Raw genomic sequence first — 15,616 nt, forward strand, 5'->3', positions numbered from 1 at the left:
AGAAAAAAAAAATCACATGGCTTAGCAATAAATCATCTTAAATAAAATCATTTTTAAGTTTTAAGCATTTGGATCTGAATGAAACAAAAATAAGACAACTTTTCAACAACAATGATAAAAGAGTAAAAAATAAGTTGAAAGCAATCCTTTTGAAAGAAGTAAACCAAAAGACAAGTACTTGGTTCAAAGAACACAGGTCTAAGCCCGAGCAGTTGCTGCGGGTGCACCACCAGCTGGGCGTGGACCTTGACCTTGACCAGCAGGCTTCGGCTGATCCTCCTGCAGAAAAGAAAGTATTCATTTTAGATAAAATAAAGTTTTAAAATCATATAAACTTTGTAATCCTCCTTCAAAACTTCTTTCCTGATCTTTGTTCCATTTAATTAGTGCTATCAAACTCATGACTTTTGGTCTTAGGTTGACTTTTTCCACTTAACCACTCTGATGGGGTTAATATAGTGTTTATAGTTTTTTTGTTTGAATCTAGAAAACTAGCCAGACCCTTTAGGTGTACTTAATAAAAATCGAACCTTTAATCTCTTAGGCAAGACAATTTTCCCTAAGAGTTAACCACTAGCTCTTCCATAAAGGATTTCACACCAACAAAACTCATAATTCTAGTTTGATTGTTGGAATAAGGTAAGTGAAAACTAGAATTAGATTTATTAGATAGAAATGGATAAAATCTACTTGGGTGTGTGACTTTGAACATTAAAACTAATATATCCATAAAAAAAAGACCATGATGTGGGCAAGAAAATCTAGATTCAAACTAAAGTTCCATCAAATTCATTTATATACCCATAAAACAATATAACAAGAACTGCATGAAGATCAAATATATTAAACAAGAGAAGGATACATACCCTGCGTCTGAACCGCTGTGGGGGCTCACGGTTTCTCCTATCCACACGAGATCGAACCCTAACAACCTTAGAGTGAATAGCACATGAGACACAATATTGCATCTTCAAGTACAGCTTGGGAAGTGTATAAGCTGTAAAGAAAAATCAAAATTGAAAATGTTAGTCATCATCATTTTCAGTTACATATGCTATATACAAAACCAAATGGGGGAAAATAAACAATTACATTCAAAAGCACAAGCTTCTTGTACATCCCTAACTGCAGCTTGTTCAACAATGTTCCTCACAAGAAATCTCTTGATAGCCTTATCCTGTTTCATTTTTTTTAATTGCAGTCTCAATTAGTAATGGCATCGATAAATTGAGGATAAATTACAACTTCGATTCATTATTTACATTGAAATTAGCAATTCATCAGATTCATATAACAGTTTATGACATTTAGGTCAAGTAATACATATATATATTATGAATTAGTGCAGAAGATGGACTAATAAGTATATATAGAGGATGACCTTGGGACAGCATTTTCCACAGTTGGAGCAACGGATGAACTTGACATGGCCACGGCCATGCTTGTTACGGCCACCGTTTCTTCGCTTAAACGTCTGCAAATGTTGAATTTGAGTTAGAATGGAAGATGAGTGATGAAGATAACTGTAAAACTTTAATCATTGAGATCACTCACCATCTACAAAATGATCGGAGAATTCACTCTGCAGAGAACGTTTGCGGCTCCTGCGCGCTAGCTAGGGTTCTTCTCTCAGGAAGATGGAAAAACGGTGATGAAGGGTTTATAGCGGTTTTTATCGGGTCGGGTTATGTGGCCCATTATAAGCTTTTTTTTTTTAAATTATATATAAATACTGTCCCTGAATTTTGACTTAAGAACTAAATAAGTCCATAATGTTTGGAAAGGACAAAATAGCTCAAAAGCATATAAGAATAATACAAATACTATACCATTAATTAATTAACTCTTTCTAATTATTATTATTACTATTACTATTTTTATTAAATTAGTATAATACTACCATTTTTCACCTCTATTTAACCTATTCTGAGTGGGTAACATTTTATATCGATTTGTAGCTATTAGACGAATTATTTGAAGAGGATTGTTAGCAATTAATCATGTCAAAAGCATGAAAATTTGAGCGTTTTTTTTATCACGAAACTACCAAATTTCAAATAATCGATAATCAAAATTTTCGACTAACTTAAATTTAGTGACATTAATTTTCATTTATTTATAAATGTCACGTAGATAATAAGTTAACAATGTACAAAATCGATAAGACAAAATAAAATCTTGTTTTTTATAACTTTAATCCGATGCCCAAATTATAAGCTTTAAAAAAAAGTCCAAAATCTCAATTTGACAATTCAATAAAAAAAAATGAAGCTATTAAAAAAATGAAGAAAGTAGTCTTAACAAGAAATTTGCAAAAATTTAACTGAGTATAAAAAAATTTCACAAACATGAAATACTTTTATTTTCTTAGTTGAACACTTGAACTCAATCCAGTATATAGATTCTTCCTTCACCTGTAAATAATGATAAAACCCCCTATAACTACTACCCCTCCTTCCCTTACATTGGCACAAACAACTATTTCTTACAAGAAAAAAAAACAAAGCAAAAAACAGTTACATCAAAAGATAGATTCAATCAAACCATTAAACGACAAATTCCTTCAAAATTTTGATTAAACAGTAGTGCAATCTTGTTTTTTCTTATTCCCTCGATGATGATGATGATGGCGTAAAAGGAATCACCTCTGTTATGGATTCACTTTGACATTTGGTGGGAATGAATTAAAACAGATTGACTCATTGATTGATTTCATGATGTTTTTAGGCATGTAGATCCTTGTTTGAACTCCAAGCAGGGCCTTTTGGTCCGGTTATATTGTCTGTCAACGATTTGTTTGTTCCGTCTTCCTCACTTAATAGAGGATCCGACTCGTTTTCATTCACCTTCACCTTTTCACAAGAAGAAACAAATTACTTTCAGTAAGTGTTTGCAAAAACAAAATCTGCATTTGTTATGTTAATCACAATAATACAGAAAATAACTTGGACCATAACTTCTTCTATATGAAATGAAACAAACAATTACACTAATTTGGATCATGATGTAAAAAATATCCAGATCATTAGAAAATCGACAAAGTAAAAAGTGAAAGTAATTTTTTCTTTTATATTTGATATGAAATGTGTGATGAATTAGATGAAACTTCATTCGTAACAGAAAAGCTTTAAGCAACTTTTTTATCCACTTTCTATATTTGAATTTTTACCAGTGTATTGATTATTGTTTTGTAATGAAAGGAGGAGGGTATTTAGGACAAATCACTTCTTTTTTTTACTTAGGAACAATTGGAAGAATGTGCCAAATTTTGGAATGTAATTTTTGTTTTGTTTCTTTTATCATATAGACAAAGATATAAAATAAAAATAAAACTTTTCAATTTTCAGTTTGAAGATTGTGACGGAATATAATTTTCCAAATAGGCTCATTAAATAAATAAAATACAGAACGATGAATGGATGAAGTACCTGGGAAAGTTGTGTTGGGGCTTCAATTGCCTTTTGTTGATTTTCTCTGCTGCAAAAGAACGAATATAGTACCATGCCTATTAACGCAATAAATATGCCCATAATGTTTCTCCATCTAAACGGGTCGTGAAGGAGAACATAACCGAATGCCAAAACAAGGCATGTCTTAAGATGACCCAAAACCTGATAAGTAACAGGAGACGTCTTTCCTATTACAAGAAAGGTACTGAAGTTCACCGAAACAGATATCAGGCAAGATAGAACAATGAAGGCCTGCAAGAAAAATCACCATGTGAAAGACAGTTACATTCATTTTCTACTGCAAAGGGAAAACAAAACTTGATTCTTCGAGAAGTATCGTTGGGAAGACAATCTCACCAGGACTTGAGGGGTGTACTTGAATGCAAACACATTTTGATTTGTCAAAAGTCCATCAAGAAATGGGCCTACTAGGAATAAAGTGATTGCCTGATAAGGGCATGATTGGTACAAGAGCTGGGTTGAAGAAACTTTGAATTTTTTTTGGATTGTGTTTGTCATCTAATTTAATTTGGTTAAGGTCTTACAACATTATCATAATTTTCAAATCAAACAAGGGAGAAATCCACAAGCTTTTTAGTTTTAACTCTGGGAAAAATATTAAATAGAATAATAAGGATACAATCTGAGCTATGCAGGTGGTGATAACTGCCAGAAGAGACAAGACAGATCCTAGGGCATTGAGCTGAAGATCAGTGACAGTTGCAACCCCAACACCCATTAGGAGGACAGTTAGTGAAAGCTGTACATTTCGGCTGCACATAGTGAGGAAATGAAGTGTTAACTCCACAACATATAATGCTGAACAAAAATAAAAATAATGGATCAAATAAACTACAAATGAAAGTCCAAGTTCAAGTCCATGTACAATAACTTTATCAGCATAAGTTTCACTTAGAATGGAAATGCTTTTTTATTCAGATATCGCATGGATCGATCACGTTTGGAAACAGAAACTTAGTCATAATCCGAATTTATTGGAGGTTTCTCATTTGGATTCAAATTCAGATCCTGAAACAAGAAGTGTTTCCAAACACTTGCATTACATTATAACAGTGGACATAAAGTTTAGCAAATGTTAGAACACTGTTGATTTCATAATGTGACTATGTTACAATACCAAATTATAATAGATAGAATTAGCATAATTCTTGACTTAAGCGAAATCAATAGTAGTTTTTTGTGAAAAATAACCAGGTCTGATACCATGTAGATATAATTCACATAATAGGTTTCATCTACATACAAATATTAAATCTGATTTCTTTCAATCAGATCAATGAGGATCTCTTAAAAGTTAAATCCTCCTAACTTATTCTAACATATCTAGGAAACAAAATTAGGAGATAAAACTGGAAGGAAATTTGGGATACAATTAAGCCTACATTGATATTTTCTGCATAAATCAATGTACATAAGTCTTTGGTATTATTGATATTTTCTACATAAATCAATGTACATAAGTCTAGTATTATCAACTGCCAATCCATATGGTCAATAAACTTGTGATTAAACATACAGACTGAACATACAAGAAAATGTATAAAAAAAGTGGAGAGAAATAATTCAGATATATTTGCAAAATACATAATTGTGCCACAATTATGACAATACTTACCTGAACTGTTTCCTGAAAAAGATAGTCTCCAAAAGTACTGTACAGGGTATAATTGCTAGCTTTGTCATCTGGAGGCAAACACAAGAAAAAAAATGTTCAAATTCAACTCTTAGTAAAAAGAAAAAGAAAAATTAAAAAATAAGATCACCATTTAAACCATTTGAACCATGGAAATGAAAACTATTTTTGCTTTTCATAAGCTTTCCAGATCGGAGGCCAGTGCCACAATTTTGAAAATTCAACTAATACGCAATATGATGAATTATTGTTTCATGTTTTTTTTCGTAGGAAAACTGCACTATCCTATATATCATATAGCACAAATTACCCTTTAACGAATTTATCCCTATAATTGAAAACCCGGGTACACAAAAGACTGATTGTCCCCTGGAAACAACACTGTGGAAAACAAAAAGGATACCTATCAAAGGAAATGTGTACACCAACAATAAAATATTTTACCTGGTAAAAACCAACAGAGTTGAAACCAAGACTAAGATTGAGAAGTCCAATAGAAGTTCCATTCAGTATGCCAAAGCCCATCACTGCTCTTGGATCAAAAGGCTTGTGCTCAAACAATTTCATCCATAGAGCAATATGGAGAGAACAGAATGTGACTAGAAGGTGCCAACTTGTCAGTGTTGTAGCTGATACAAAAGACAAAGAAGACAAGAAACAGAAAGATTTAAGTATTGTGCCTATAAAACCTCTGAAGCCATACCTCATGTTTAAGCAACACATTGATAAACATCCTTATAATCATTCTTTGCAAGTCACTACCTTGGAAAATTGTTCAGTTCTCAAACAAAGAATTAGCACTATTTTTTGAAAAGTGAGAATCTTTTCATTTTCAATGATCCACAGTCAATGCGAAAGTCACATTAACCGTGGGGAAGAATTAACACTATTATCATATGGATATCCAATTGATTATCCTTCTTAATAGATAATTGAGGGTGAAACACATTGAAGCATTGATCTTACATTGGACATGAACACAAATCATCAGATCATGGCTTGAGCTAAGAAGGATACTGAAATAGATTATCAAGTCTAACAAGACAAAATATATTTGTCCAAAGTTGAACATTAATGCTACATCTATCTGATAAATACATATGCATTAAACATTTTAGAAACCTTATTCACAGATAGACCATGTATCTAAATACAAAACAAATTGAGGTGCCTTCGTTTTCTTATAATTGAAATGAAATTATTTCCAGCACTTTGGAGGTATAGACAAAAAGTTTAACATGACATCTACAAAAAGCTAACACTTTCTACACTGAAATGAGAATGCTAACTCCCTCACTTGATATTGTGTAGTTACACTGATCTATCTTAGCAAGATCCTAATGTGGCAGTATGATGCAATACTACTCCACTACATCTTAAGTACCAATAAACGATGAAAAATGATGTTTAAGAACATAAAAAGTGAGGACTTCTAATTTGAGGTTACAGTTGTCTATTTGGAAAATCCCAAATCCAAATCATAAACAAGGTTGGAGATATACTTTATCAGAAAATTCATCTTAAGCACCTTCCTTACTTATTCTACGACCTTGTATATTCCTATTAATACTATACACAAAGATATCAGCTTCACAAAGTCCTCAAGATAGAATGATTCCAGGTCTTTAAACTGTTTGCTGAGATTATAATTTGAAGTCCACATGTAATTTCTTCCAGCCTCGAGTAAATGCACATAAGTAGATCCACTAATTCGGCGGACTAGTTAATTTAATCTCAGAAGATCTAACAAAAATACAAGCAATAACATCAATTTTGTAGCTGATGAAGAGAGAAAAACAACTCACCGAATGTAAAGCCAAGAGTGCTAATCAGCGCCTTGTTGCAAATAACTATTGACACCGAAGAAACAACAGACAAACCTAATGCCCCCACAGTTCCCAGCTGAAACCGCTGGTTATCACTCATCTTCTAATCCCTAAGTAATATAAGAACTTCGATCTCTTCCTCTCACTCACAATCTGGTCAATCAATCAATCAATCAATCAATCAATCAATCAATAACCGCATCCATATTAAACACGTGAATCTCAAACCAGAACAGAACAAATAATTCAACTAACCTGCTCTTGATACTCATCAAAATTGAGACGGAATCGGAAATACGAGCAAGCTGAACTGCAAATGGTGAGAAACAATTCAAATTACAGTTTAGAGAGAAAGAAGAAAATAATAATTAGAGAAGAAGAATCACACGAATTCGGTGGTCTGAACCTCAGATCTGCTTGTTCGAATGAAAAATGCTCAGCAGGTGTAATGAACTGAGATGTTTCACATATTCATATCAATATGCATATAGATATATATAGATATATAGAGAGAGAAAGGTGGACTTACTTGAAGAAACACGAGATCAATGGAATTAATGGAGCTTTCTGAGCAAATTTCTAAACGATCCAATTTGCAATTTGGAAGTTATTTGCACTGGTTAGAGAGAGAGAAAGAAAGAAGAGAGAGGAAGATTATTACAATAATGATTTTTCTCCTTTTTAATGAAAGAAAAAAAAATATTTTTTTTAAATGTTAGTTTAGATTTTTTATTTTCTTTCTAAAACATTATTTATTATTTATTAATTGAGAAAAGATGAACAAACATAAAGATTAATGATTGAGAGTTTATCCTTTTGAATAATTTCGAATATCAAAAGATGAAAACAAAAGAACGGATATGATAAATCTAACTAGGGAACAAAACCACGTTGAAGATAACAAGAAACACAAAAAAGTATGGATGAATGATGATGCGTAAAATTATGTATAAGGTGTTAAAAATTGATCATCGTTCGGGTGTGAGGGTTGGAGTTTGGAATTCATTCGGAATGTTATAGGGGTGAATCGAAAGCTTAACATTTGTTAAGGTTAGAAATGACTTGTAGTTACATTATTGATTGAATATTTTGTTTGGAATGAATTGAAAGACACTCCGATTTAAAATTGACTTTTGAAATGTGGTTTAAGGCTTGAGTGCTTAGAATAAACAAATAAGTATTTATGACTATCTACATGGTTTAGAAGAAAATTTTCTTTCAAGCTATATGAAAATGTTGCTACTACGATAATTTGTACTTATATTATATGTTCGATTCTAAAATCAGTTTATTCTTGTCTATCGATAGTTAAGATGTTGTTTCCGTAAACCATTTTCAAGTTAATTGTGTTATTGGTAAAGAGTGGTATTTTCGTCCCTATCAAATAAAGTAGAAGGTGAGAATTGTCCATTCCACCCTGGTAGCTAGGTAAAAAAACCAAAAGATAGAATTTGCATTCAAGGGTTGGCATTGAATGAAAACGTTTCCTCATCTATGTAGAGTCATTTTTCAGTAGAATGATTGCAATCAATATAAAAAATAAAATTCCCTCATTTATAATCGTTTTAAATTTAAGTGAAATTCTGTAAGATAATGTTAACTTTTTACATTAAAATAAATAAATATATTTATTTGATCCAAAAAGTCAAGATGCTTTTCCAGCTGAACCCAACGGTGGTTAAGCGAATACTGGTATTAACATCTAAAGTTTCAACTTTTATAGCCCTCAAAAGAATTTGAAGAGGGACAAAGGAATTTTACAACATATAAAAATGTCTTTATAATCAGATGCCATGCTTAAGTCAGACTTATTGGATTTATTATCATCTTCAAATTTATACATAAAGTTTTTTTTTTCATTTCTTCAATATATGCAGCTATCATCTACTCTTTGGTTAGGTTTTCTGACCTCATCTTGAATTTCTTGGAGATATAATCAAACGGAGACGGGGCCTCAACTACTTTTCGTCTTTCCTCATATAAGATTATTTGTTTATTTAGGAGATCCATTGTTTCCTTCCCAAATCTTTCATTCGTATCCAGGTCTATCCTCGTCATTTTATCCCAAAATTTGTAATGAGATATTTTGAATAAACAAGAAATTCCTATTTTGGTATAACCAAATTCAGGTACCCATTTCCAAATCTAAGGAATGGATAATTTTGTGAAGAAGAATGAAATTATTCCTTCAATGTATAAGTTTGCTTCTTGTTTCTTCAAAAGTTGTGGGGAGATATCGCTCTATTTATTAAAGAAGACTTTAATTTCTTCTAGTAGAATTTTTGGAGTAGGACCAAAACAGTAGAACCAGTTAATAAACTAGTGGGGTATATCTCCTCTATAAATATTTGAGCATACCTTGATGAACTAGGAATGTTTATACCTATTATTCTCGTAATTGAGTGACTTAGTGAAGGCATCATAGTAAAATCCCAATAATTAAATTTAATTGTCATTGTTTTATTAAACAATAGTTCTCTTTCTTTCATTAGGGATATTCCCCAATCTTCTAAGGATATTGCCTTTTTGCGATCATTTTGCTGAAATTATAAATTTTTTTTATTAGCACCAAATAAGTGTGATATTTCACACGATCCGCTTTGACCAAGTATTTGTTCATAAAATATTCGGGACTTATAAGTCCTTGATGGTGAGGACGAATTGTCCAAATACCTCTATATTATTGTCCATGGGTCATTTTTCCATCTAAGGTCTTTTTCTTCTAGGAGAAATATGTATTCGTTTATTGTAAATCCAGTATTATTGGATTCTATTTCATCATCGCCAAATATTTTGGCATAGGTGGGCTGATCTTTTTGACTCTCGAGATCCTGAGAGAGATCCATTTCTATGAGCTTTTGTTTCCCATATTGAGAAATAATTGCCGGTGTCATGCATCGCCTCTTCCTCTAAGAGAGGAGGGTCCCCTTCCTCTATTAGAGAAAGATTCATAACTCTTTATGCTCATTCCTATAAATTTATAAACTGACGAGTCAAAAAATCAAGGTGCTTATTATATTTTCCCTTCTTATACGTTATTTTAAAATCAAATGGGGCCAAATGAGCTTGCCACCTGTCAAACATTTGTTTTGATACATCATGTTTAAAGTCTTTTTGAAACATAAATTTAGATGTGTTGCAGTCTGTCAATTTAATAAATTTTTGATTATATAAATCGTCTTGAAATTTTAAAACACATTTTATTATAGCGAGTATTTCTTTGGCGATTGTTACATAATTCTTTTTGGATTCGTTCTATTTCTCAGAATGGAATCTGACAAAATAGACTATAAGGATTGAAAATATTATTTATTATCTTTTGAAATTCAGAGGGAGCATTTTTTAATCCGATCATATGTCCAATAGGAACATTAAAAACTGTCTTATACCTATCAGACTTTTCAATCTAGATTTGTCAATATCTTGATTTTAAATCAAAATTTGAAAATATTAGACTATCATATAGTCTGTTTAGTAAGTCTTTTTTTATTAGGAATTGGATGTCTAATCCATTTTAATACCTTGTTCAGGGGTTTATAATTAATTAATAATCTTAGTACACCCCTTTCAATTTCTGAGTGTTTATTCACGTAGAAAGCTGTACATCACCAAGGGGATTGTGATGAACTTATTAGCCTTTTTTTGAAAGAGTATCTATTTCTTTTTTACATAATTCTAAATATTCCGAATTCTTTTGGCAATGTCTTGCCTTTGTAGGAATATTCACTTCATTAAAATAATTTTCATAAGGTAGTGAAACCATATGTTTCTTTCTATCCCAAAATGCATTAGGATGCTCATTACAAATTTCTTTTGAAATTTTATCTCTTAGTAAAGTATTTTTTTCTTTTAATCTGGGGGCTTCCTAATTGTTCATCAATTGTTACAAGACTTATTTCTTGTTTTAGAAAATATATTTGATCTGGCTTTGATACTGATATATACTATGTAACATTTTAGTAAATGGTTCAATAATAAATTCTAGAAAAATACATTTTCTTGAAAGGTTCTTGTAATGCCCTTACTATCGATTTTATTAATTGGATAAATAATATTTTAAAATGGGGTACCAATTATGACCTGGTTAGAGATATCTTTAAAAAGTATAAAACTTTGGACAATGCACTTATTATCGGTACATATGTAGGTTTTAGGAAATTTATATTGGATTTAGAGTTTATCTCCACATGCATACCACGGGGTGTGCTTTGTTTTAAAAAAAATATCTAGTCGGAATTAATCCTTCTTGTATAGCATTTAGATCTACTCTGCTATCAACAAGAACAATAAGTCGAATTTGTATAATGATTATCAATTAAAAATGATATTTTTATGTGTCATTTCTGAGATTTGACTATTTCTATTGTGGATAAGAAATTTTCTGAGAAGATGTTTTCTTTAATTTCTTTTTTCTCTTTTCTTTTATGATAAGTTTGATTGTTTTTTTTGAGTTTTATTCTCAAATTTAGTGATTCTTGATTCCTGTATAATATTTTTATGTTTTAATATTTTAATTTATTCTTTAAGATTATTTATTTCTTTGTAAAGATTTTAGATAGATATACTATCTTCTTTGTTCTAGTATTTGTTCTTAAGTTGGTTCATTACCTCAGTCATATTATAAGATTTATTATAATTTAAAATCTTGCCTTATGGTTCTTCTACTCTAGAGGACGAAGTTCCTTCTTCAGTATTGAACTGATATATGATTTGCCTTTTTAATTCTGGACCCTTAATTTGCTTTTAGTCATTCAAAAATATGATTAGAGCTTAAAACATTAATTTTCATATCTGAGAATTGAGATATGATTTTATATAATTCAAATTTTTTGATATTTTGATTTTGGTCAATTTTATTAAATTCTTTATTGGGACATCTTAGTCCCGATTGGCATGGCTCACATTCGGAGTCTTCTAAGCTTAATTCAGAAATGTTCTCATTGTTCAGAACATCTAATCCTGAATTACTACTTGTTGAATCTGATTCGAATTCTTCAGATTCTGAGTTTTAAAGAGTTTAAATAATTAATCGTTTTGTATCTTCTGGGATTTCAAGATTATTATTTTTTTTCTTTTTCCCAACAGTATTTTGATGCGTGTCCAAATTTTCCACAGTTGTGACATTTCCTATTATTTTTTAAATTATTCGGTCTTGTTTGAGATTTTTCATCCCTCCTTTGATTTTTCATTTATAAATGTGTCTGGGAGGATTTTCTATATTTACAAAATTTATTGTATGTTAATCCTCTATCTTCGCTAAATGTAGGGTTATCTAGACCGAATTGTAGGCAGAATTGACCTAATTGTTTCTTTCATTTAAACTATGTTTTTTTAATTTATCGACTTAGCTTAATCTCATTACCCGAGGCTAATCCTTCTTGAATACAAGTATCTATTATTGCACCATATGTATAGTTTTCATATGGTATCATTGTATAATTCTTTTTGAGATGTCTTCTAACTCTATCAGCAAATAGGGCTTGAGATTCCGTCAATAAATTTTGATTTTTAGTATACATTATTACATTCTGGGAGTTCCATGAATCTACTAAGAAATGTATCTTTATATCATCTAAAGTTTGGAAGTGTTTTACACCTTAAATTTTGTAATAATATTCTTATGGTATCACGATTATCACTGAACCTTCTTGTGAAGTGTTCAATAATATTAACTGCATGGAAATGATAGAAAGTAGTGGAGGAAAGTGAAGAGGAGACTATGAAAGTAGATCGCAGTAACTCAGACAAAGTTGAAGCCAATGAATGCGCAACTCACAAACAAACATCATCATATGCAACAGTTCAATCACCAATAGTAAAGTCTAGAGCCAAACATGTGAGGATGCGACGTAAATATAATCGCTGGAATTCGAGGAATACAAATTGGGATTCTAAAGTAGAGTAAGAGTAGTCAAAGAGGAAGTTCACTACAGAATCATAATTTTAAAATTGTAGGTCTTGTATGCTTTTGTTGTTTGTTTGTTTATTTCCAATCAGATACTCTAGGATCGTTGTTTGTCATCCTTTAATTAAAACTATAAATTGTCTAACTTTGATTTTGACTCTTTCCCACTTTTGAACTTTTTAATGAAATAACGCTAAACTGTTTAAAAAAAAATATTAACTGCTAGTGTATAAACTACATGTTCAACAAGACTGTTGTTTTCTTGTTTTACAGTGTTAATGATTGAATCTCTATCATCTTGGGAAAAATAATTATCCCACTATCCCTTTAGTTTGTCTTGTAAACCCAACAACAATAATTGTAGCTATAGTTTTATCAAAAATTTTACTATTATTACAAATGGTTGAGTACATCAACATTCTATGTACTGTATTATAAATTTGTTTGTTTAAATAACCATACATTTTCAATTCATATATCTTTTTACCAGAATAACTGATATTAATTGTATTCTTCATGCAAGACATTCATTGGGGTCGGTTTGCTATGATAGAATTTTCTTTGAATGAGTTTATCAACCCATTTATTGATTTTATTAATCTGGTCTTTGAAGACTTATTTTTGATCTGATTTTTCAATCAAGTTAAATTGTAATTCTTTATCTAGAGTTGTTATTCTCAGTTTGCTAAATTTTTCTTCAAGAATTTTTTCTAGTTCTCACATTGACCTTAATTTGAAATCAGATATTATTGGCGGAGGTTGAAAGCTTGGAGAAACTTCTTTTTCTTTTGGGGATATTCTTATGACACCTGGTTTGATTTCATTTAGTGAACTTATTATTTTTTCAACCTTATTATCGATGGATTGTAACTGTTCTCCTAGAATATTTAGGAATAAATTTATATAATTTTGATGTTCAAACATGTTATTAATATGTTTACAAGTTACTGACAGTGTATCATTTTCAATTAGTTTTGAAAATGCCGTAAAATGTGTTTTCCACTTTTTTCAATATAAAAAGTTTGTTGAGGCGGATATATTCCTATGTAGGTTTTGCCTGGTTCTAGCCTATAATTTCTTTCAATAACAACTATATAATTTTTTACATAAATGCTTATAAACTATGAGATAAAGAGAATTAAATCATTTTTTCATGTTCAGAATTCATAGAATTCTTTTTCAAATTGTTGTATTTTTGAAATATGAAAACTTTCAAAAAACCATTTCCTGAATTGGGTATAACCCGGATCTTTAAATTCTTTTGGAATAATTTTTTTATCTGGGGACCCAATACTGAAATCTATTATGGGTTTATAATTCATTAGATAGAAAAGTCCATTTCCGACATTGTCGATTCTTATCCGTTTAAGGTTTGAGTGTGGGTGTTATTTTCTCTAAAAATATTTTGTTCATTAATATATATATTTTTTGTAATCGGAGTTGAATCTTTCGAAAATGTCGTTTCTCTTATTTGAGATGTGGATGTCCTTAAGGGATATTCAACTTTATAGTCGAATGGTGAAATATATGATCTAACATAGTTGCATTTTTGTGAAGGACACAATTTCATATTTGTATCAAATCTAATTTCTACATTTCCTTCATTATTTTAAGAAATATCTAATATATTATTATAATTCTGAACATGTGGTTTTAACATTGACAACTTAGTTGATTTTCCAGTTGTCTGGAAAAGATCTTTCTTCTCATTTAATAGGTCTTCTTTTAGTAATATTTGATTTATCAAAATTAATTCGTATTAAGATTGTCTCATTATTTGGTTTATCAACTCTCCTACATTGTGGATTTAAAGTAAATAAAGGTTTATACACTAGTAGAAAAAAGGGTATTAGTAAGGGCTAAAACCGTTACTGAAAGCATCGAACGCCGTTACTGAAACTTATTTGTAACAGCACATAAAACCGTTACCAATCGTTACAAAAAATTACGTTACTGAAACTTCAAAGGTATCAGTAACGGCGTTCGAAAACCGTTACTGATAGTCATTGAATAACAGTAACGGTTCTAGCCGCGTAAAAACCGTCACAGAAACAACGCGAGTATCTGTAACGATTATATATAACCGTTACAGATAGTAATGGAACAACAGTAACGGTTTTAGCCGGCTAAAAACCGTTACTAAAACACTGATTTTATCTGTAACGGTTTTCGAAAACCGTTACAGATTCTCGTGTTGTTTCTGTGACGGTTTTTTATTTCTTAAACCGTTACAGTTAGATTTTTATTAACGGTTTTTGTAATTATTTAACCGTTACTAAACCCTAATAGTTTTTTTTTTACAAATTTTTACCAAATTAAAACCTTAATCATTAATAACCAATAACCAAAAACCAAAAACCAAAAACTACAATCATCATTAACCAAAAACCCAAAAATACAATCATTAATTCAAAACAATAATCATCCACAAACTACAATCCATCCAAAAACTATAATCCATCCAAAAACTACAATCATATCACAAATTCACAAAAACCATTAATTAACGTATTTCAAATTACATTTCAACTGACCAGAATTGAAGTGGGAAAGCGACGATCACGAGGAAGGGGATCATCTCTAAGTAGGAGGGGCATCATCTCGAGTGGGAGGGGCAGGTGGAAGTTGATCACGGGGAATCCTGGATAATAAGAAGTTCATTGTCGCTCTCATCTCAAGCATCTCATCCCGCATTCTCTCACGCTCTTTTCGAGCTTCTTCACGTTCATCTTCACGCTGCATCAATAACTCTTCGCGCTCCATTTCACGCTGCCTTTGTGCT

General features: G+C 31.0%; 2 protein-coding genes across 4 annotated transcripts; both read right to left on the reverse strand.

Annotated features, from left to right (window-relative positions):
• LOC124912344 (40S ribosomal protein S26-3-like) lies at positions 1-1,684 on the reverse strand. Its single transcript, XM_047452953.1, has 5 exons — positions 1,555-1,684; positions 1,382-1,474; positions 1,093-1,177; positions 867-997; positions 1-279 (listed from the first exon to the last, which is right to left on the reverse strand). Exons 1-5 carry the CDS (start codon positions 1,555-1,557, stop codon positions 199-201), a joined length of 393 nt encoding a protein of 130 aa, XP_047308909.1. The 5' UTR covers positions 1,558-1,684; the 3' UTR covers positions 1-198.
• A 1,017-nt stretch (positions 1,685-2,701) lies between these two features.
• On the reverse strand, positions 2,702-7,579 carry LOC124912284 (UDP-xylose transporter 2-like). Of its 3 annotated transcripts, none has more exons than XM_047452879.1 (10): positions 7,459-7,579; positions 7,336-7,382; positions 7,185-7,239; positions 6,909-7,082; positions 5,548-5,732; positions 5,086-5,153; positions 4,090-4,222; positions 3,807-3,968; positions 3,429-3,701; positions 2,702-2,852 (listed from the first exon to the last, which is right to left on the reverse strand). In XM_047452879.1, exons 4-10 carry the CDS (start codon positions 7,027-7,029, stop codon positions 2,724-2,726), a joined length of 1,071 nt encoding a protein of 356 aa, XP_047308835.1. In that variant the 5' UTR covers positions 7,030-7,082; positions 7,185-7,239; positions 7,336-7,382; positions 7,459-7,579; the 3' UTR covers positions 2,702-2,723. The 3 variants fall into 3 exon arrangements, with proteins under 3 accessions (XP_047308835.1, XP_047308834.1, XP_047308836.1); XM_047452878.1 differs by having other exon boundaries at positions 7,318-7,382; XM_047452880.1 differs by having other exon boundaries at positions 7,185-7,234; positions 7,316-7,382.
• Between the last annotated feature and the right edge of the window lie 8,037 nt (positions 7,580-15,616).

The sequence above is a fragment of the Impatiens glandulifera genome, chromosome 8 (assembly GCF_907164915.1).
Source record: "Impatiens glandulifera chromosome 8, dImpGla2.1, whole genome shotgun sequence".
NCBI lineage: Eukaryota > Viridiplantae > Streptophyta > Magnoliopsida > Ericales > Balsaminaceae > Impatiens > Impatiens glandulifera.

Bases quoted from the DNA above. Each gene is read 5' to 3' on its own strand.
- LOC124912344 (XM_047452953.1), bottom strand. The intron at 998-1,092 runs GTAATTGTTTAT...TTTTCTTTACAG, and splicing joins AGAAGCTTGTGCTTTTGAAT to CTTATACACTTCCCAAGCTG. The intron at 280-866 runs GTATGTATCCTT...TCTTTTCTGCAG, and splicing joins CACAGCGGTTCAGACGCAGG to GAGGATCAGCCGAAGCCTGC.
- LOC124912284 (XM_047452879.1), bottom strand. From the start codon at position 7,029: ATGAGTGATAACCAGCGGTTTCAGCTGGGAACTGTGGGGGCATTAGGT. The intron at 4,223-5,085 runs GTAAGTATTGTC...CACTATGTGCAG, and splicing joins TTTTTCAGGAAACAGTTCAG to CCGAAATGTACAGCTTTCAC. The intron at 3,702-3,806 runs GTGAGATTGTCT...TTTTTCTTGCAG, and splicing joins AGTACACCCCTCAAGTCCTG to GCCTTCATTGTTCTATCTTG.